The sequence below is a fragment of the Prionailurus viverrinus genome, chromosome D2 (assembly GCF_022837055.1).
Source record: "Prionailurus viverrinus isolate Anna chromosome D2, UM_Priviv_1.0, whole genome shotgun sequence".
Lineage (NCBI taxonomy): Eukaryota > Metazoa > Chordata > Mammalia > Carnivora > Felidae > Prionailurus > Prionailurus viverrinus.
In genome coordinates, this window is record NC_062571.1 from 48,840,082 (window position 1) to 48,861,342 (window position 21,261).

At 38.6% G+C, this 21,261-nt stretch overlaps 1 protein-coding gene across 1 annotated transcript; it reads right to left on the reverse strand.

Moving 5' to 3' along the window:
* Positions 1-18,029: 18,029 nt before the first annotated feature.
* LOC125148364 (olfactory receptor 6C75-like) lies at positions 18,030-18,998 on the reverse strand. Its single transcript, XM_047826389.1, has one exon. It carries the CDS (start codon positions 18,996-18,998, stop codon positions 18,030-18,032), a length of 969 nt encoding a protein of 322 aa, XP_047682345.1.
* Positions 18,999-21,261: the final 2,263 nt, after the last annotated feature.

Consider the following 21,261-nt stretch of genomic DNA (forward strand, 5'->3'; position numbering starts at 1 on the left):
TAGACTGTTCAAGTTTTCTATTTCTTCCACTTTCAGTTTTGGTAGTTTGTATATTTCTAGGAATTTATCCACTTTTTCCAGGTTGTCCAATTTGTTGGAATATAGTTTTTCATAATATTCTCTTATAATTATTTGTATTTTTGTGGTGTTGGTTGTTATTTCTTCACTCTAATTTGTGATTTTATTTATCTGGGTCCTTTCTCTTTTCTTTTTGATAAGTGTGGCTTGAGGTCTATCAATGTTACTAATTTTTTCAAAGAACAAGGTCCTGGTTTCATTGATGTGTTCTACTGTTTTTTTTACTTTCTATATCACTCATTTCTGCTATAAAGATTTTTTTTTATTTTTATTTTTTTATAATACATTTTGATTTTTTTATGTCTATTTATTTTTGAGAGAGAGAGAGAGAGTGTGTGAATGGGAGAAGGGCAGAGAGAGAGAGGAAGACACAGAATCTGAAGCAGGCTCCAGGCTCTGAGCTGTCAGCACAGAGCCTGACGAGGGGCTCTAACCCATGAACTGGGAGATCATGACCTGAGCTGAAGTCGGACACTTAACCGACTGAGCCACCCAGGCACCTCTCCACTATAAAGATTATTATTTCCTTCATTCTGGTGGGGTTTTGCTTCATTTGTTGTCCTTTTTTCTAGTTCCTTTAGATGTTAAGTGTAGGTTGTTTGAGATTTTTCTTCTTTACGTGGGTCTGTATTCCTATATACTTCCCTCTTAGCACCACTTTTTCTGCATCCCAAATATTTTGGACCCATTGTGTTTTCATTTTCATTTGGTTCATGTATTTTTAATTTCTTCTTTAATTTCCTACCTGACCTATTGATTCTTTAGTAGCATGTTCTTGAATCTCCATGTATTTGTGGTCTTTCCAAAGTTTTTTCTTGTGGTTGACTTCAAGTTTCATAGTGTTGCTCAGAAAAATATGTAGGCTTTATCTCAACCTTTTTGTATTTGTTGAGGCCTGATTTGTGACCCAGTATGTGATCTATTCTTGACAATGTCCCATATGCACTTGAAAAGAATATGTATTCTGCTGTTTTAAGATGGAATGATCTGACTATATCTGTTAAGTCCATCTAGTCCAGTGGATCATTCAGTCACTGTTTCCTTGTCAATTTTCTGTTTAGATGATCTGTCCATTGTGATAAGTGGGGTGTTAAAGTCCTCTATGATTATTGTGTTGTCCTCAATGGGTTCCATTACATTTGTTATTAATTGTTTTAGATATTTGGCTGCTTTCATGTTGAAGGCATAAATATTTACAATTGTTAGATCTTGTTGGATTGCCCCCCCCCCCACCTTTTTATGATATAGGGCCCTTCTTCATGTCTTGTTACAGGCTTTGTTTTTAAAGTCAAGTTTGTCTGATGTAAGTATTGCTACTCAAGCTCTCTTTTGATGTCCATTGATATACATGATAAATATTTCTCCATCCCTTCACTTTCAATCTACACAAATGTTTAGGTCTAAAATGAGTCTCTTGTAGGCAGCATACAGATGGGAATTTCTTTTTTGTCCATTCTGACATCCTATGTCTTTTGATCAGAGTATTTAGTCCATTCACATTCAGAGTATTTATAGGTTGATATGTATTTAATGCCATTTTATTACTTGTTTTGTCATTATTTCTGGAGATCTTTTCTTGTCTTTGTCACTTTTGGTGTTTCCTTAGACTCCAAGAGTCCCCTTTAATATTTCTTGCAGGGCTGGTTAATGGTCATGAACTCCTTTAGTTTTTGTTTGTCTGGGAAACTCTTTATCTCTCCTTCTATTCTGAATGATAGCCTTGTTGGATAGAGCATTCTTGGCTGCATATTTTTCCCATTCAATACTTTGAATATATCATGCCACTCCCCTCTGGTTCCCAAGTTTCTATTGAGAAATCTGCAGCTAGCTTTATGGGTCTTCCCTTGTAAGTTAAGGACTTCTTTTGTCTTGATGCTTTTAAGATGTTTTTATTTATCACTGTATTCTGCAGTTTAATTACAATATGTCTTGGTGTTGGCCTACTTTTGTTGATTTTGATGAGAATTCTGTGTGCCTCCTAGATCTAGATGTCTGTTTCTTTCCCCAGATTAGGGAGGTCTTCAAACTATTACTTCCTCTATTTTCTGCCCCCCCTTCTCTCTTATTCTTTTGGAACTTCTATGATATGAATATTATATTTGATGGAGTCACTGAGTTCTCTAGGTCTATTTTTGTGTTCTATAATTCTTCTTTTTCTATTTTGTTCAGCTTCCTTATTTTCCATTATTTTGTCTTCTGTATCACTAACTCATTCCTCTGTTTCTTCCAGCATGCTGTTCATTGTGTCAAGCCTGTTTCCAATCTCAGTTTTTTCATTCTTCATTTCTGACTGAACTGATTCTTTTTGAGTCTTTTATCTCTGTGGTAAGGGTCTCCCTGAAGTCTTCCATTCTTTGCTCAAGCCCATCATGTATCCTTACAATTGTTGTTTTAAGTTCTCCATCAGGCATGTTACTTCACTTAGATCTCTGGCCATGGCCTTATCTTGTTCTTTCATTTGGAATGAATTCCTTCATGTTGGCATTTTGTCTAAGTCTCTGCCTTCTTCTGTGCCTTGGAAAAGCCAGTTATGGTTCTTGCCCCTGAGAGTAATCCCTATGAAAAAGAGCTCATGTAGTGTCCAGGGCCTAGAGCTTCAAGGAGTGTCCCTGATGTGTGCTGTGTGTACTCTGCTGTTGTATTTTGGCTGCTCTCTCCATAGGGCCATCATTGGCAGAGGCTGTTCTTGTCTGTAGTGGGCAGTGGTCCTTGGCCAGAATGTGGAGAGTTTCACCTAGGTGTGCTCTGGCTGCATGTGAAATGAGATCTGATATACTTCCACTAGAACTGAAGCCCTGCAGAACTCTCTGGTTAGGAGATGTGGTGTGGGCAGGAGCTTGCACTGGTCTTCTCGGGGAGAGGCCCTCCATGCTGAGTCTGAGACAAGCTTGAGTGAGAGGGGCAGTCCTTCTGGTTTGCAGGGATATGGGACTTGCTGTAAGCAAGTTAAGCAGCCAGTGTCAATGCTGAACTGCTTCCCACAAGTGGTTCTGTGTTTATGTTGTGGGGAAGAGGGGACACAAACAGCTCCAGCAAGATCTTTTGTTCCAGGGAGGCATCCTCTCTAAGAATGCTGCCTCTTAGGGACTTGCTCCAAGAAGAGTGAATTAGCTCCCCTCTGTGTCCCAGGAGTTCTTCAAATCAGTGTTTCCACACAATCTGTCTCCCAGGTTGTTTGTCTGCCTTCTGTCCACGAGTAGGACAGCATCCTCCAGGCTCTATTGCAGACAAGCCCGCTTACATTTAAAACTGCAGACTTTAGGTTCTGCTGGTTGCAAAAACTCATGATAATCAGCCCCTCTTTTTTCCCCAGTCAATGGCTTTGGGGAAATGTTCTCCTTGTGTATTCCCCTGTGTGCTTTACTCTCTCCTACCCTTCTCTGTGACCACAGTTTGCTCTGGTCTGCAGTACCTGAGATCCATTTCTCCCCTAAACCACATCTCCACACCTTCTATCTTCTTTGATGTGGTCTCTTCTCTCTCTCTAGTTGTGGAGTTTGCTCTGTTAGACTTCAAGTTGATTCCCAGCATATTTAGGAAGATTTGATTATTAAGCAATTGTGTTTGTGGGACAAGATGAGCCTAAGGTCCTCCTATTCCCGTGCTCTATTCTTGCCCTCCCACCTCCCACCCCCTTTTCCAGGATGTTTAAATTTAAAAAGAGAAGACCTGGAGAAAAATGGGCCATTCTACCTTGGTGGAACAGGAAGTCCTTAATGAACTCCTTGAAGTCAAAGTTACTTTGAAATGAAAGGCATTTCTCATAAGGCAGCCCATGAAAATGAAGGGAAGGATTGATTCACAGAAGAAGCTTAATATTGTTACTATGTATATAATTTGCACAAAAGGCGTGAATTTCTGGAGAAATAAAACTAGGTAGTAGAAGAAAACTCTCTTAGTTTGAGTTACCCCAGCATCAGACCCAGAAGCAAGGATTTGAAGACAAGTAGTTTACTAGAGGGTTAATTCCATGAATGACCAGTAGGAAGGGGGGAAAGTGATATAGTAAAAAGAATTGTGTATTACCAAGCCAGTTACTTTTCTGGGAAATTGGAGCCCAATGTTACTGTGGAATTCTGCGTAGCTGTGTAGAACACTCTTCAGAGTTATTCAAACCCAGAAGGAAAGAAAGTGGGGTGTGTATAAAACAATTCATCACCCATCATCCACTGAGGATTGCTTGTTGCAACGTTCATTCTCTAGACATTCTGGCTTGTTTTGTGCATGGCACAATATGCCGCCAGGGCCAGAAAATAGTGCGCTAGCAGAGTTTTCAGTAGACATCCTACGGGTTGCCTGTCAAGTTGAATACCAAGTTTATGTGGGTGGAGCCTAGCAGTGTCTTCTTCAATCCGACATTTACACTAATTAGATTTACTTGCCTACCACCTTAAGTTCACCCTGTCCTTTTACTTATTGTTCAGTGTAGTGGTTGGTCATATTTTTTTCAAATAAAAACCTGACTTACAGCAGAAGTGTAAGTAGGTGAGCTATAGTCTCTGCTGCTGCCATTGGTCATCAGGCCACATAAATATTCCGTCATCTCATTTCATGATCATTCATTCTGTATGTTTTTCTTCATCTTTCACCAGCATGACTGCTGGCTTCATTTGCTTGCCCTGTAGGGTAACATGGACCTTCACTGTCAGGTATTTATCCAAACACTAATATCTGAGGGGTCTGAGTCCCTGGTTACAATGTCCTTAGCAGATCATGGCCATGGCTGCTGTTAATTTCCAAAGTTATTACCATGGAAGCAACAAGAAGCATTAAACAAATAATCCAGTGAAGAAATGGGCAGAAGACATGAATAGACACTCCTCTAAAGAAGACATCCAGGTGGCCAACAGGCACATGAAAAGATGCTCAACGTCACTTCTCATCAGGGAAATACAAATCAAAACCACACTGAGATATCACCTCATGCCAGTCAGAGTGGCCAAAATGAATAAATGAGGAGACTATAGATGCTGGAGAGGATGTGGATAAACAGGAACCCTCTTGCACTGTTGGTGGGAATGCAAACTGGTGCGGCCACTCTAGAAAACAGTGTGGAGGCTCCTCAAAAAATTAAAAATAGAACTACCCTATGACCCAGCAATAGCACTGCTGGGAATTTACCCAAGGGATACAGGAGTGCTGATGCATAGGGGGACTGTACCCCAATGTTTATAGCAACATTTTCAACAATAGCCAAATTATGGAAAGAGCCTAAATGTCCATGAATGGATAAAGAAGTTGTGGCTTATATATACAATGGAATACTACTTGGCAATGAGAAAGAATGAAATATTGCCTTTTGTAGCAATGTGGAGGAAACTGGAGAGTGTTATGCTAAGTGAAATAAGTCATGCAGAGAAAGACAGATACCATATGTTTTCACTCTTAAGTAGATCCTGAGAAATTTAACATAAGACCATGGGTGAGGGGAAGGGGAAAAAAAAAGTTACAGAGAGGGAAGGAGGCAAACCATAAAAGACTTTTAAAAACTGAGAATAAACTGAGGGTTGATGGGGGGTGGGATGGAGGGAAAAGTGGGTGATGGGCACTGAGGGGGGCACCTGTTGGGATGAGCACTGGGTATTGTATAGAAACCAGTTTGAAAATAAATTTCGTATTAAAAAATAATTTAAAAATATAATTATAATTATAAATAAGAAGCATCCTAGTGAATCCTATTAGTTTCCATATTTCTTCGTTCCTCTGTTATATTGTAGAAACCCTGTTTCCTCTTGTTAATCAGTGTCAGTTATCCTTGCCTGTATATCCACTGACTTCTTTCATCTTTTTTTCCACCTCATTCAAGATATATAACATTTTTATCATTGAGAAAAGTTCTTTCGTTCCTGTTGTTGTCAACACCACCCCCATCGTGCCCAGGCCCTGGCATTCCATGCTGTTTTATATCACTAAAGATTAGTTTTGCTTTTTCTAGAATTTCACATAAATGAAATTGAATGTGCACTCATTAGGGCCTGGTTTCTCTTTTCAATATGATGTTTTTCAGATTCATTTATTTCATTGCATCTGTTCATTTTTTATGATTGAGTAGTATTTCATTCTCTAGATAGGCCACCTGTTGATGGACAATTTGTTGGTTTTTTTGGCTATTATGAATAAAGCTGTTGTAAACACTAAATACTACCGTGGATATACATTTTAATTGCTCTTAGGTCAGTACTTAGATGTGAGATTGCTAAGTTATATGATATATACATATTTAATTTTACTAGAAATGGCCACATTGTTTTTCAAGTGATTATATTGTTTTTTATTCCCACTGTAATGTGTTAAAATTCCTGTTGCTTCATACCTTTGTTAACCCTGGGTTTTATCCACTTTGAACGTTTAACCATTCCAGTGATGTTGTATTTTATTATAATTTTTAAATTCATAAGTATAAGAAAAAGTTAATTTTGCCTCCTGTATAGATCATATATTAGAGCCTCTCAGAAAAAGCCTTAGAGCATATCTATAAAATTCAGTATTCCTGTATATTTTTTTGCTGACTGCCTATTGCACACCAAAGGAAACATCAACTCTGACTCTCTCACAGAGGAGTATACTCATGTTTCCATAAATGCTTCCCCCCAATTCCTAGGTCTCTGAGGATGGGCTGTGTCAGCAACAAAATGAAGGAGAAATTGTGATATGTATTTTAGAGGCTAAAGAATTTATAGCAAAACATAACTTTCCACCAATTTGAAATAGTCTACTTACTATTATCACAAAACATTTATTTTCTGATTCTCAGTTTTGATCTAATTAAAACCTAACCTTTATTTACATTTCTGAATCCTCCATGGCAATGATCTGTGAACTTCAATGCAGGTAGAACCCTAATGAACAATGGAGTATGACGATGATGCTGATGGTGACGATGATGATGGTGGTGCAGATAATGATGGAAAGTGTAGTGGTGTTGGTTGGCTAGCACAGTCCAAGCAAGTATAGGTGCTTGGTGAATATACACCGAAAGATTAAATGAAGGAACGAAAATGGCATTTACTGAATATTTAATACTTGCATAATACTGTGCTAATTTGGGTTTATCTCATTATCCCCATGCTGATCCTTTGCTCTAGTTAGTTTTATTTCCCTTTTATTAAAGAAATGAATAGTAAGGCCTAGAATAACTATTTATCTGGGTTGGATGTGGTCACTCAAAATTCTAATTCATATGCAATATCTAGATTTAATTATTCCTTCAACGTGATGTTTGGCTAGGTTCTTAGAATGTCAAGAATTAGTGTTAGAATGAATATTAATTTTCCAGACCCCGTGTTTGGTACCTTATACCTGACCCTTTCCTAATGAATTTTTGTCTGCCTATAAAAGGCATTAAATGAGCAAACTGGTGTAGCCACTCTGGAGAACAGTATGGGGGTTCCTCAAAAAACTAAAACTAGAACTACCCTATGATCCAGCAGTCGCACTGTCAGGTATTTATCCAAAGGATACAAAAATACAAATTTGAAGGAGTACCTGCCCCCCAATGTTTATAGCAGCATTATCAATAATAGCCAAACTGTGGAGGGAGCCCAAATGTCCATCAACTGATGAATGGATAAGGAAGACGTGTATATGTGTGTATACACACACACACACACACACACACACACACACACACACACAATGGAATAATACTCAGCCATAATAAAGAATGAAATCTTGCCATTTGCAATTATGTGTATGGAGCTAGAGTATATCATGCTATGCGAAATAAGTCAATCATAGAAAGACAAGTATCATATGATTTCACTCATATGTGGAATTTAAGAAACAAAACAGATGAACATATGGGAGGGGTAAAAAGAGGCGAGAGGGAAACAAACCACAAGGGAGTCTTAATGATAGAGAACAAACTGAGGGTGGATGGAGGGGAGGTGGGTGGAGGATGGGCTAGATGGGTGACGGGTATTAAAGAGGGAACTTGTGATGAGCACTGGGTATTATATGTAAGTGATGAATCACTGAATTCCATTCCTGAAACCAAAATTGCACTGTATGTTAACTAACTAAAATTTCAGGAAAATTAAAAAAAAATGAGCATCATAGAACTGTAGTTCTAGTCAGTGATCATGTCTTAGCTGGATTTCTTTGTGCGTATATTCCCCAAGAAGTTAACTGAATGGAGAATTTGTCCAGGCCAAGGCAGTGTTCCTGAGTTCCCTGGCCTAATGCCATCAAAGAATATCTTAATAATATGGCAATTTAACCATGGTCTGTGACAAGTTATAACTGTAAAATATATAGCTGAATAATGGATGAAACATAAGTAAATATTATGCATACATTTAAATCATAATAATGTATACAATAATGAGTAATGCTTAAGATACTATGTTAAGGGGGAAAAACTGTGTGTGAAATTTTAAAGTTAACCAGGGCCAAGTCTTCCCTTTCCTGCCCTTCCCTGACTGGTCATGTGGTATTATGGTAAGTACACAAAGATCCTGGAGGAACCTCATCAGCAAACACATATCCCTGACCATTTAATACTCTGTGGAACTAAAATTACAGGACAACAACTGGGTAGAAGTATAAGAAAATGTCAGAGATAGATCCTAATTAGAGTTAATATTTAGAAACAATGTATCCTTGATGGATCTAGCATACATACTTAGCAGATCTTACGAATATAAAGGCAACCCCTGCTTAATGTCAGAAAACAATTTATGAGAATCAAATATAGTTTGTGAAAACAGACACTGGGATCTTACTTCCCATTATTTTATTTTATTTTATTTTATTTTGTTTTATTAGCTTTTTAAAATATAATTTATTGTCAAATTGATTTCCATACCACACCCAGTGCTCATCCCAACAAGTGCCCTCCTCCATGCCCATCACCCACTTTCCTCTCTCCCCCACCCTCCCATCAACCTTCAGTTTGTTCTGTGTATTGAACAGTCTCTTATAGTTTGCCTCCTTCCCTCTCTGTAACTCTTTTTTTCCCCTTCCCCATGGTCTTCTGTCAAGTTTCTCAAGATCCACATATGAGTGAAAACAAATAGTATCTGTCTTTCTCTGACTGACTTATTTCACTTAGCATAATACCCTCCAGTTCCATCCACATTGCTGCAAATGGCCATATTTCATTCTTTCCCATTGCCAAGTAGTATTCCCTTGTATATATAAACCACATCTTTATCCGTTCATCAGTTGATGGACATTTAGGCTCTTTCATAATTTGGCTATTGTTGAAAGTGCTGCTATAAACATTGGGTTACAAGTGCCCTATGCATCAGCACTCCTGTATCCCTTGAGTAAATTCCTAGCAGTGCTATTGCTGGGTCATAGGGTAGTTCTATTTTTAATTTTTTGAGGAATCTCCACACTGTTTTCCAGAGCAGCTGCACCAATTTGCATTCACATCAACAGTGCAGGAGGGTTCCTGTTTCTCCACATCCTCGCCATTCATCTGTAGTCTCCTGATTTGTTCATTTTAGCCACTCTGACTGGCATGAGGTGATATCTCAGTGTGGTTTTGATTTTATTTCCCTGATGATGAGTGATGTTGTGCATCGTTTCATGTGTCTGTTGGCCATCTGGATGTCTTCTTTGGAAAAGTGTCTATTCATGTCTTCTGCCCATTTCTTTACTGGATTATTTCTTTTTTGGGTGTGGAGTTTGGTGAGTTCTTTATAGATTTTGGATACTGGCCCTTTATCTGATGTCATTTGCAAATATCTTTTCCCATTCTGTCAATTGCCTTTTAGTTTTGTTGATTATTTCCTTTGCAGTGCAGACATTTTTATCTTGATGAGGTCCCAGTAGTTCATTTTTGCTTTTAATTCTCAAACCAGACATAGACCCAGCAAAAAGAGAACTACAGGCCAATATCCCTGATGAATATGGCTGCAGAAATTCTCAACAAGATACTAACAAATTGAATTCAACAGCATATAAAAAGAATACTCACCATGATCAGGTGGGATTCATTCCTGGGATGCAGGGATGGTTCAATATTCACAAATCAATTAATGTGATACACATTAATAAAAGAAAGGATAAGAACCATATGATCCTGTCAATAGATGCAGAAAAAGCATTTGACAAAATACAGCATCTTTTCTTAATACAAACCCTCAGGAAAGTCTGGATAGAAGGAACATACTGAAACATCATAAAAGCCATTTATGCAAAGCCTACAGCTAATATCATCCTCAATGTGGAAAAATTGAGAGCTTTCCCCCTGTGATCAGGAACATGACAGGCATGTCACTCTCAGCACTGTTCTTTAACATAGTGTTGGAAGTCCTAGCATCAGCAATCAGACAACAAAATGAAATAAAAGGCATCAAAATTGGCAAAGAAGAAGTCAAACTTTCACTTTTCACAGACAACATGATACTTGGAAAACCCAACATACTCCACCAAAAGTCTGCTAGAACTGATACATGAACTCAGCAAAGTCGCAGGGTACAAAATCAATGTACAGAAATTGGTTGAATTTTTGTACACCAATAATGAAACAACAGAAATAGAAATAAAGAAACTGATCCCATTTACAATCACACCAAGAACCATAAAATACCTAGGAATAAACCTAACCAAAGATGTAAAAGATCTGTAGGCTGAAAACTATAGAAAGCTTATGATGGAAATTGAAGAAGAGACAAAGAAATGGAAAAACATTCCATGGATTGGAAGAATAAATATTATTAAAATGTCAATACTACCTAAAGCAGTCTACACATTCATGCAATCCCCATCAAAATTGCACTGGCATTCTTCTCAAAGCTAGAACAAACAATCCTAAAATTTGTATGGAACCACAAAAGACCCTGAATAGCCAAAGTAATATTGAAGAAGAAAACCAAAGTGGGAGGCATCACAATCCAGACTTTAGCCTCTACTACAAAGCTGTAATAATCCAGACAGTCTGGTATTGGCACAAAAACAGACACATAAACCAATGGAATAGAATAGAGGACCCAGAATTGGACCCACAAATATGGCCAACTAATCTTTGACCATGCAGGACAGAGTATCCAATGGAAAAAAGACAGTCTCTTTAACAAATGGTGCTGGGAGAACTGAACGGCAACATTCAGAAGAATGAAACTAGACCACTTTCTTACAGCATTCACAAAAATAAACTGAAAATGGATGAAAGACCTGAATGTGAGACAGGAAACCATCAAAACCCTAGAGGAGAAAGCAGGCAACAACCCCTTTGACCTTAGCCGCAGCAATTTCTTACTCAACACATCTCCAAAGGCAAGGGAATTAAAAGCAAAAAAACAAACAAACAAAAAATCCCCAAACTTCCCATTATTTTAAATGGAAACACTATATCTGTATTACAATATGTCTGTATTAGATCAGTCAAAACCCCCAACCAATATTCCAAAACACACTAAAAATATCACTATATAAATAATAACCATCTTGTTAGAGCATAAAATACTTAAAACTTTGCTTCATGATTTTCAAGAAACTAATGTGATTCTTGGCAAACCATTGCTTTCTCTGCATTAATGTGGCCATTCTTAATACCACAAAATGCCAAAACCCCATGTCACTTTGTTGACCTTTATGGCTTTGTAATTGAATTTGAACCTTTCCTTGTATATAATTTGTTTTCATATTGTATTGATTTTTGGAGTTACAAATACTGATATTTCCCACATAAACACTGGTTGGCAAGTTTTACTGAGACATATGTTCTCTGAAGTTTAAATACTAATAGCGGGGGTTTTTGTACTGGGAAATTGTTTTGCAGGGTAGATGGTGAAGTTTGGATTAATAGATATATGTTCACATAGCAGTCACCACAAACCCTTCATGTATTAGATTGCGTTCTCTGTTAATTGTTAGCTTCATATTTTGTAGGTCAGGTTTAGTCCATCAGAGACTGCTTCAATGATATTCAACAAAAACATGGAAGAAAATATCCAGAACAAGTTTCTATAGAAGGAACTCTTTATCCTACAAAGAGAAAAAGCAGTTTCTTTGCATGTGCCCATGATCCACATTAAAGAATAAAGAAGATATCAATTTAAAAATAATTGTTAAATCAGATACTATAGAATTCATATCCTCTATTCAAGAGTGAAATCATGGATGAGCACTGGGTGTTGTATGGAAACCAATTTGACAATAAATTATATTTAATATAAAAAAAGAATGAAATCATGCCATTTGCAGCAACGTGGATGGAAGTGGAAGGTATTATGCTGAGTGAAATAAGTCAGAGAAGGATAGATATCATATCTTTTCACTCATGTGGATCTTGAGAAACTTAACAGAAGACCATAGGGAAGGGAAGGGGAAAAAATAGTTACAAAAAGAGAGGGAGAGAAGCAAACCACAAGAGACTCTTAAATACAGAGAACAAACTGAGGGTGGATGGGTGGGTGGGGGAGAGGGGAAATGGGTGATGGGTATTGAGGAGGGCACTTATTGGGATGAGCACTGGATGTTGTATGGAAGCCAATTTGACAATAAATTATATTCATTAAAAAAAGAAATTTTACCTTAAAAAAACAAAAACAAAATGTACAAAAACTAGAAGTTAATAATAGTTTTATAAGCAATACTTTGCTTGGCAATTAAAAAACATTCCTATATGACATTTGAAGTCACCACTGTAGAATATTAAACACGTTAATTTAACCTGCGATTTAAACTCCTGGAACTTCTAACTACCCGCCCTCCCAATCCCCCCATCTTTCATCATTGCTTTGGTTTTATGCTTTATTTCCCTTTTATTTTTCAATATGATCGTGGTTTCTCAATAAGATCCTTGGAATTCTTTTTTCTGCTTTAGATCCAGAGATTTCTGAGCCCATCATCACCACCACCACAACCACCACCACCACCATGACCACAGATATGTAGATCACACTGCTAAATCCTTAACAATTTTAAAATTGCATTACTCATATTAATTTACTCAATCCTCATCTTATTTCACAGATAAGAAAACAAAGGCACAGTTTTTACTTTTTTTGAAGGGGGAGATCATTTGCTTATTTCCAGGGAACAAATTGTCAAGAATTTAACTAGGTCATGGTGTATGAAAAGCAAATTTGCGGATTCCTTGTCTCCCTAAATGTTAATAATTTATTTTAGCATTTTGCTGAAAGCTGGTTACAAGATTCTACACTGAAAATCATTCCCTCAAAACTTAAAAGCCTTATCTTACTTCAAGCAATATCAAAAGTTGAAAAAGAAGTTGATATATGGATTTCCATAACCTTTCATAGAAGTGTTTTATTTATTTTTTAATCTGGAAAGATGTTTTAAGATTTCTTTATGTTTCATGTTTGTAAATTTTATAGTGTCATGCCTAGATACAAAAAATTGTAATTTATTGAGTTGTTCACACAGGCATTGGGATATTGTCCTCTTTGTGTAATTAATAATTTATTCTCCCCTTTTTTTCTGTGTTCTCTCTTCCAAATCCATAATAAACAGAAGTTCAGCATTCTGGACTAAATTACTTTCCCCACAAGTTTTCTAACTCTTTTTCTCTCTGTATTTTACTTTCTGAAACTTCTCCATTTATTTTTCTGCCCACAATGTGGATGATTCTTTTCTTTCAGCTATTACATTTTTTAATTTATAAAAACGTATTTTCTTTTGTTGTTTACCCATTCTTTATCAAAACTTAATGAAGTTTTAGGATGCAATATTATCTTGGAGCACCCTGTGCTGGATTTTGTTTTTCATTTTCTTTTTTTCTGGGGGGGGAAGAGGTTGCTGCAATCATTTCCACTCTCCTGGATCCTACTGTCTAGATCACAGCACCTGGCCCCCTGGGAACTATATTTTAGAGAATCCCTGGCCAGAAGGGTCCAGGTTGAATCCCACTAATGAAAGGCATTGTGTGAAAGCTGCAAGGGAGAGGGAAAGCAGAGCCGTTATTGTTCCCCTAGAAGTGGGTTGCTGTGTGGTCCACAAAGAAAATACTATCAAAGAATCAAAGGCTAGAGAACACTGTGTGCTTGTGGCAAAACATTTAATAAAACTGTAGATTCTGGCTAATGTGAAAGCCACTCATATCCCCACGGAAGCCAAAGTGATCTTACTTATGCAAATCTGACCATGCCTTAGCAGCATTTTAACAGGAATGGGTCCCCTATTGCCCTCAGGATAAGTAATAATAGCACCCATGTGCCTTCATATTTTGGTCCCTGAAAGTCTGTCTATTTCCATTCAAGTACAAAAACTATGCACGTGGTGTTTGCCATCACTTACAATTTAGACTCTATGTATGCCTTCAGCTCATCCTTTTCTATTTCTTTTTCATCACACCATCACGGTAAGCATACTGAAGCATGATTTTATAGCTGCATGCTTCACAAATGCTGTTGACCAACTTGAAATGCCCTCCATTTTCATTGTCCAGACAACTTGTGTCTTTGAAAATCACCTTTTCCTATAAAGTCTCCAAAGTACATGCGGACACCAACAAAACAAAACAAAACAAAACACCCACAGCAAACTATTAAAAAAATGGGTAGGGAAACTGAATAGACATTTTCCCAAAGAGGACATATAAATAGCCAACAGGTACATGAGATGCTCACCATCACTAATGAAAATGGAAACATCACTAAGGGAAATACAAATAAAACCACAGTGAAATACCACCTCATACTTCCTTGGATGAGTATTACAGAAAAAAAACCCACAAAGAATAAGAAGTGTTAGCAAGGGTGTGGACACATAGGAACTCTGGTCTGCTATTACTGAAAATGTAAATTGGTGTAGCCACTCTGGTAGACAATATAGTATTTCCTGAAATTTTTCAAAATAGAATTACCATTTGATCCAGCAATCCCACCTCTGTGTATATCACCAAAGGAATTGAAATATAGAATTCAAAGAGCTATCTGTACTCTGATGTTCACGTAACATTTTTCCCAATAGCTAAGATGTGAAAATAATCTAAAAGTCCATGTGAAGAAGAATGGACAAAGAAAATGTGAGTTTCTGGTCTTCACTTTTCTTTTTGTCAAGCTCACCCTTTAAGCATAGTACACCTGTAGGGATGAGCACTGGGTGTTGTATGGAAACCAATTTGACAACAAATTATATTTTTTAAAAAAGCATAATCTATCTCAAGGTAATATAAAGTACATTACGTTAGTTTAAGTATAATAAATTATTATCAAATCCTGACTAAAACCTTGGGGAGGCTCACAGTCTTTGCAGTAGTTTGGCCACAATTCCTTTACTTATTCCTGCATTGCTGAACCTCAGCCATTTCAATACGCTCTTGAATAGTTCAGCTCTGAATACTTCCATGTTTCTGCAGCATCTCGATGAGTATTCTCAAGTGGACCCTAGGTTCTGTGGCTCAGTCTAATATTTATGGAGAAGTTTATTTCAGTGCTTTTGTAAGTTGACCAGGTAGTTGAAGGCAGCACCAGGCTTCTTCAATGCAAATGATTCCTTGTCTACTATAGTCCCTTTGTTATCCACTCCCACTGCCACTTCTGTGAGCCATCATTCTCTTTCTTCCAATTCCTATAACAGTCTGTACCCAGTTTTCCGCTCTTACCTTGGCTTTTCCAAACTCTTTTTTAATACAGTTTCTACAGCTAATCATACGTGGTTTTGGGGGGCATGTTTCATATTTCTTCATTGTCAATAAGATGAAATATGAAATTTGTAATAATACCATCAAGGCCATGTATGATCTAATCACGGTGTAGAATGTGTTTCATAACATGTATTTGAGATGATCTAACCACAGTGTTTGGGCTAATGTCAAAAAATCGTCTTAATCTTTTTAGAGATGTTTCTTCTGAAATAAATAAAGGACACATACTAGCTGGAAAGTAGGCCTGATGAGCACAAAAATTTGAGGATTGAGGTAATGGAAACGTTGGTTTTAAGATAGGTTATCAATCAGAACATAACCTTATAGTTGACAACAGAGGTCAAACAGGAAAAAAGGCTTAGTTTGTTTTTTCATTAGTAATATGAAGTAGATAAGCAAATAACTCACATTATGTAAACTTGACTCTTTGGAAGAAATTATAGAAATATGAAGTAAGTGCTCCCTTTCTCTGATAAAGATAAGCTTTCAGATAAGAATCAATCATAATTATACATTATGATTCTGAAAGACTGGAGATAGAATACATAATTTAAGCAACAGGAGCATTGGTAAGCTGTTGGCTGTGTGGTTATTCCTTTCCTTAGAGAATGCTCTAAGCCTGAGATCAGTTCTGTTACTCTCCAGCATGGGATTGATACATGCATATGTAGTTAAGCTAAGAGCCAAGAACAGCATTTAAGAGCATATGTGATTCAAACCATGTATATTCAAAGGTGAAGGGTACTATGCCCCTTATTTCCTTGGACTAAGCATGGAGGGAATGTGGACCCAAGCATTGGTACTATTTCTGTCATTTCCTTCATAACCACAATGTAATATTGAAACTTATATCATTTTAATTATCTAAGTGCCCTTTGTAAATACTAATACTTGCTGAGCCACGTTTATGACTAGAGAAGAGAGAAATTACTAAATTTATGACATTTCAACCACATGGCTTATTTCAGAGGGAAGAATCAAAATTCAGCAAAGAATTTTGAATTAATAAATTGTCATCGAAATGTGGAATATTTGCGAGAAGATTGTTATGCATATCAAGGTAAAGTGTGGGCTTCCTTTTATTAATATGAAATTTATTGTCAAATTGGTTTCCATACAATACCCAGTGGTCATCCCAACAGGTGCCCTCCTCAATGCCCATCACCCACTTTCCCCTCCTTCCCCCCCCATCAACCCTCAGTTTATTCTCAGTTTTTAAGAGTCTCTTATGGTTTGCCTCCTCCCCTCTCTGTAACTTTTTTCCCCCTTCCCCTCCCCCATGGTCTTCTGTTAAGTTTCTCAGGATCCACATAAGAGTGAAAACATATGGTATCTGTCTTCTTCTGTATGACTTATTTCACTTAGCATAACACTCTCCAGTTCCCTCCACATTGCTACAAAAAGACTTCCAAAAAAAGATTTTGTGTGTGTTTGTTTGTATGTGTGTGTGTGTGTGTGTGTGTGTGTGTGTGATTTGATGAGTTTATTTCTTATACAATCTTCACCACAACTGTAGCTCCCTTCTGTCACAACAGAGCACTATTAAATACCATTGACCACATCCCTTGTGCTGTACCTTTCATCCCCTTGAACTATTCATTCCATAACTATATCACCCACTCCCTTGAACCCATTTGCCCATTCCCCACCCCCTCCCTTCTGGCAACCATCAATTTGTTCTCCATATTTATGGGTCTGTTAATACTTTTTGTTTACTTATATGTTTGTTGAGATTTCACATATAAGTGAAATCATGGTGTTTGCTTTCTCCACTTCTGTCACTTAGCATGATTCCCCCTAGCTTCATCCATGTTGTTACAATGGCAAAATCTCATCCTTTTTTGTGGTTGAGTCATATTCCGTTACACACATAAAATCACACCTTTATCTATTCACCTTTCGATGGACACTTGGGTTGCTCCCATACCTTGGCTATTATAAATAATGCTGTAATAAACAGGGGTGTGAGCTCAACAATGTTTTTTTTTTTAATTTATTTAAAAAAAATTTTTTTTTCAACGTTTATTTATTTTTGGGACAGAGAGAGACAGAGCATGAACGGGGGAGGGGCAGAGAGAGAGGGAGACACGAATCCGAAACAGGCTTCAGGCTCTGAGCCATCAGCCCTGAGCCTGACGCGGGACTCGAACTCACGGACCGCGAGATCGTGACCTGGCTGAAGTCGGACGCTTAACCGACTGCGCCACCCAGGCGCCCCTCAACAATGTTTTTAACTTTGTTGTAATTTAACAGATTTCCATTTTGCTCGGGATGTGGAGAAATCAAGTGTGGTTGCCAGAATTCTACACTAGGACCCTGTGGACTGCTACATTGGCCAGAATGAAGACAAATGTTTTTCTGAACCATTCCACTCCAAGGCCATGTGATTTTATTTTTGTCTTGATATTTTCATTCTGCACATTGTCTCTCTCAGAACCTGGTGGACCTGCTTATTCCGCAGAGTGTAGATGACAGGGTTCAACAGCGGGGTCACCACCGTATGCACAAGGGCAGCCTCCCTGTTGGAGTCCAGCCTGTTGGTTTGCTTTGGTTTCACGTATATAAAGACACAGCTGCTGTATATCAGGGAGAGGACTATGAAGTGAGAGGAGCAGGTGGAGAAAGCTTTCTGTCGCTCCTTGGCTGATGGGAGTCGCACAATTGTGACTACTATGTTGCTGTATGCAATGATGGTTATGATAAGGGATGTCAAAATGATAAAAAAAGCAATGACAAAGGCCAACATTTCAACAAACCTGGTATTAGAACAGGAGAGATGAATCAGGGAACCAAGATCACAGAAGAAGTGGGGGATGACATTGGGGCCACAGAACGGTAACTGGGAAACCTTTACTATCAGACCAGTGATGAGAAGGAAGGCCAAAACACAGCAGGCAGTGACCAAGAGGAAGCAAGTCTTGAGGTTCATGATGGTTGGGTAATGCAGGGGCTTGCAAATGGCCATGTACCGATCCACAGACATCACTGTTATGAGGAAGAAACCTGTGGCTCCGAGGTATACATACACAAAGGCTTGTATGAAACAGGCAAGAAAGGAAATGGTTTGCCGGCCTAAAAGAAAGATGACCAGCAACTTAGGAATAACAGCACTTATGAAACAACACTCAAAGAAGGAGAAAGTGCTGAGGAAAAAGTACATAGGTGTCTGGAGCCGGGAGTCAGCACAGGTGATGGTGACTATGACAGCATTGCCTGTAATGGATGCCAGGTAGGCCAGCAGGTGCACCAGGAAGAGGACCTTTCCCAGGTGTTGGATGGCAGGAAACCCCTCCAAGGTGAATTCTTGGACAGTGGTCCCGTTCCCTATTTCCATGGGCATCTCTTTCCACAGCATCATCCCTGCTGGTCTTAACCCACAATAAAGACATAAAGGAGGGCAAAGGTTTTAGCGGAACACAGGATTAAGTTATTTGCCTATCCTGGAAGGTGGCTAGGCAGATAGCAAAGTGGTTTATTCAGCTGGTTCTTGAATCAGAAGGACCTGAATTCATTACTAGTTCAACACTGAGTTCTAACCCCTGAGAGATGGGTTATCTTTGGAAAGGTAGTTAACCGTTATGAACCTCACTTTCACCCTCAGTAAAATGAAGATGACAGGATCTGCTTGTTCATGTTCTTGTGAGAACAAGTAAGATAAAGCATGTAGCTCACTTGCCATATGATGCCAATGTTTCTATGTGTTCTCAATGCCTAATTGTAATGTGATAGTCATTATTATTATGCTGAATAGAACATCATCAGTAGGCAATATTGTTGAAATTTTTTAGTTATAAAACACTTTACTGTTTTTAATAACATTATTTATTTGTAGTAAACATAGCAGTTATGTTAGTAATAGTCACTTTGAGCGTCTCTTTTAATATGTAACACATTCTAAGGTCTAAGCTATCATCATCATCATTTGTTGAGGACCTATACTTGTTCTGTGCTGGTCACTGAAATTAACTATTTCTATTACTCTTCACAATAACGAAGAGCCTCTTCTAAAGAAGCAGAAACAGAGGCTTAGAGAGATCCAGAGAGCCTAGGTCATTTCTCTGGGACTTTAGCCACAATGTCCAAATCCAGAGTACCTGCTTTTTCTAAATGCAGTGACAAAATATTTTAAAATGGAAACAAATCTATAGTTGATGACCTCTCAACCTTAAGTGCAAGATTAGCTGTACTTATCTTGTTTCTATCCCAGGTTAGTATCACTGATGAGTTACTGACCTGCAGATTGACATGGGGCCAGAGACGATCTACTTTAGCGCTAGCAGTTTGTAGAAGAGACTGGAGACCAGAGATATTTTGGGCTTCTCAACATCATGACATGAACTGTGAATGCAGGGTTTACCACCCACCCCCAGAGTTCATGCTGGGTTGTGAGGGCCGTGGGAGTGACAATAGTTCACAGGATTAATGCACTTAGGAGCATATGCTGGCAACCTATATTCACTCTTGCATGAAAGCTCAGTGAACATTCTTCTCTTTTCAGTCCTCCCAATCAGTGACATCTCTCATGATGGTGTTTGGCTGTAGCATCTCAATTTAAGCTAAAGTTTGGCAGTGTGGAATGTGTCACTCTCACTCACTCTCACTAACTCAAGGTGCGCCTGCTTCTTCCAGTTGACCCCAGAAAGTCCACCATGTCACCATGGTCCCTGAGGCTGTCACACACAGGAGTCACCACATGGTGGGCAGGGCTACCTCCTCTAGCTGCCATTGTGTCTCAAGAAAGCAAGAGCTTGCTGTGGGATGAGGGGAAAGGAGAGGAGAAGTAAATGCATTTGTCATAGCTTGTTGTCCCAAAGTGGGGTGAATATGCATCTCATTGGCCAGTGTTCTGGCTGATAAAGCCTTGTTTGTATAGCCCAGAATGTTTCCTACCACAGCAAGGCTACATGGCAGCCTTGCTCACTGAACCCCCAGAAAGGCGCAGACAGACTAAAACAACCACATTTCGCTGCCCCCAGTTCTGGGCTAGAGCTGGACTCTCAGACTACTGAGGGTTCTGCTGAAAGGTCTGGCTCTGCTCCCCCAAGTGGGTAAAAGCCCACCTAACATGCAACATTGCCGTCCACCTGCTATACCAGTTAATGGGAGTAGGCAGCTGCTTCTTATTTCAGCCCTGGGTGCTGCTGAGACAAGGGTCCTTCTGCTGCAGCACTCCATGGTCATGGGCACACCTGCTCCAAGACACCTTCTACTGCACTGTGCTTCTCCATCATATCCTCACCTGTCTGTGTGAGATGCATCCTTCATTTCCTGCATCAACAGTGAGAAACAGCTGACATGCACGTTTGAAGTCCCTCTGATATTTTTGCCACAGGACTGTTTGGTCAGCAGCAGGATGGACCCAGCCAGTGAGCAGAGAGTGCAGGTCCCCAAACCTCATTAGATCCTGAAGAGACAGAGACAGAGACAGAAAGTAAAGGCATGATTGGTGTACTGGGGACAGCTAATTGGTCACTGTTGAAAATAAAGTTTACTGGCTCTACCCTCGTATTTATCTTTCCATTGTCAATGGTGACGTTGACTCCCAGATGTCCACTGTTCTCTGCCAATTTTTTCAAGGAAATTATATGACAATTTCCCAACGGTTTCTAAAACCCCAAGTT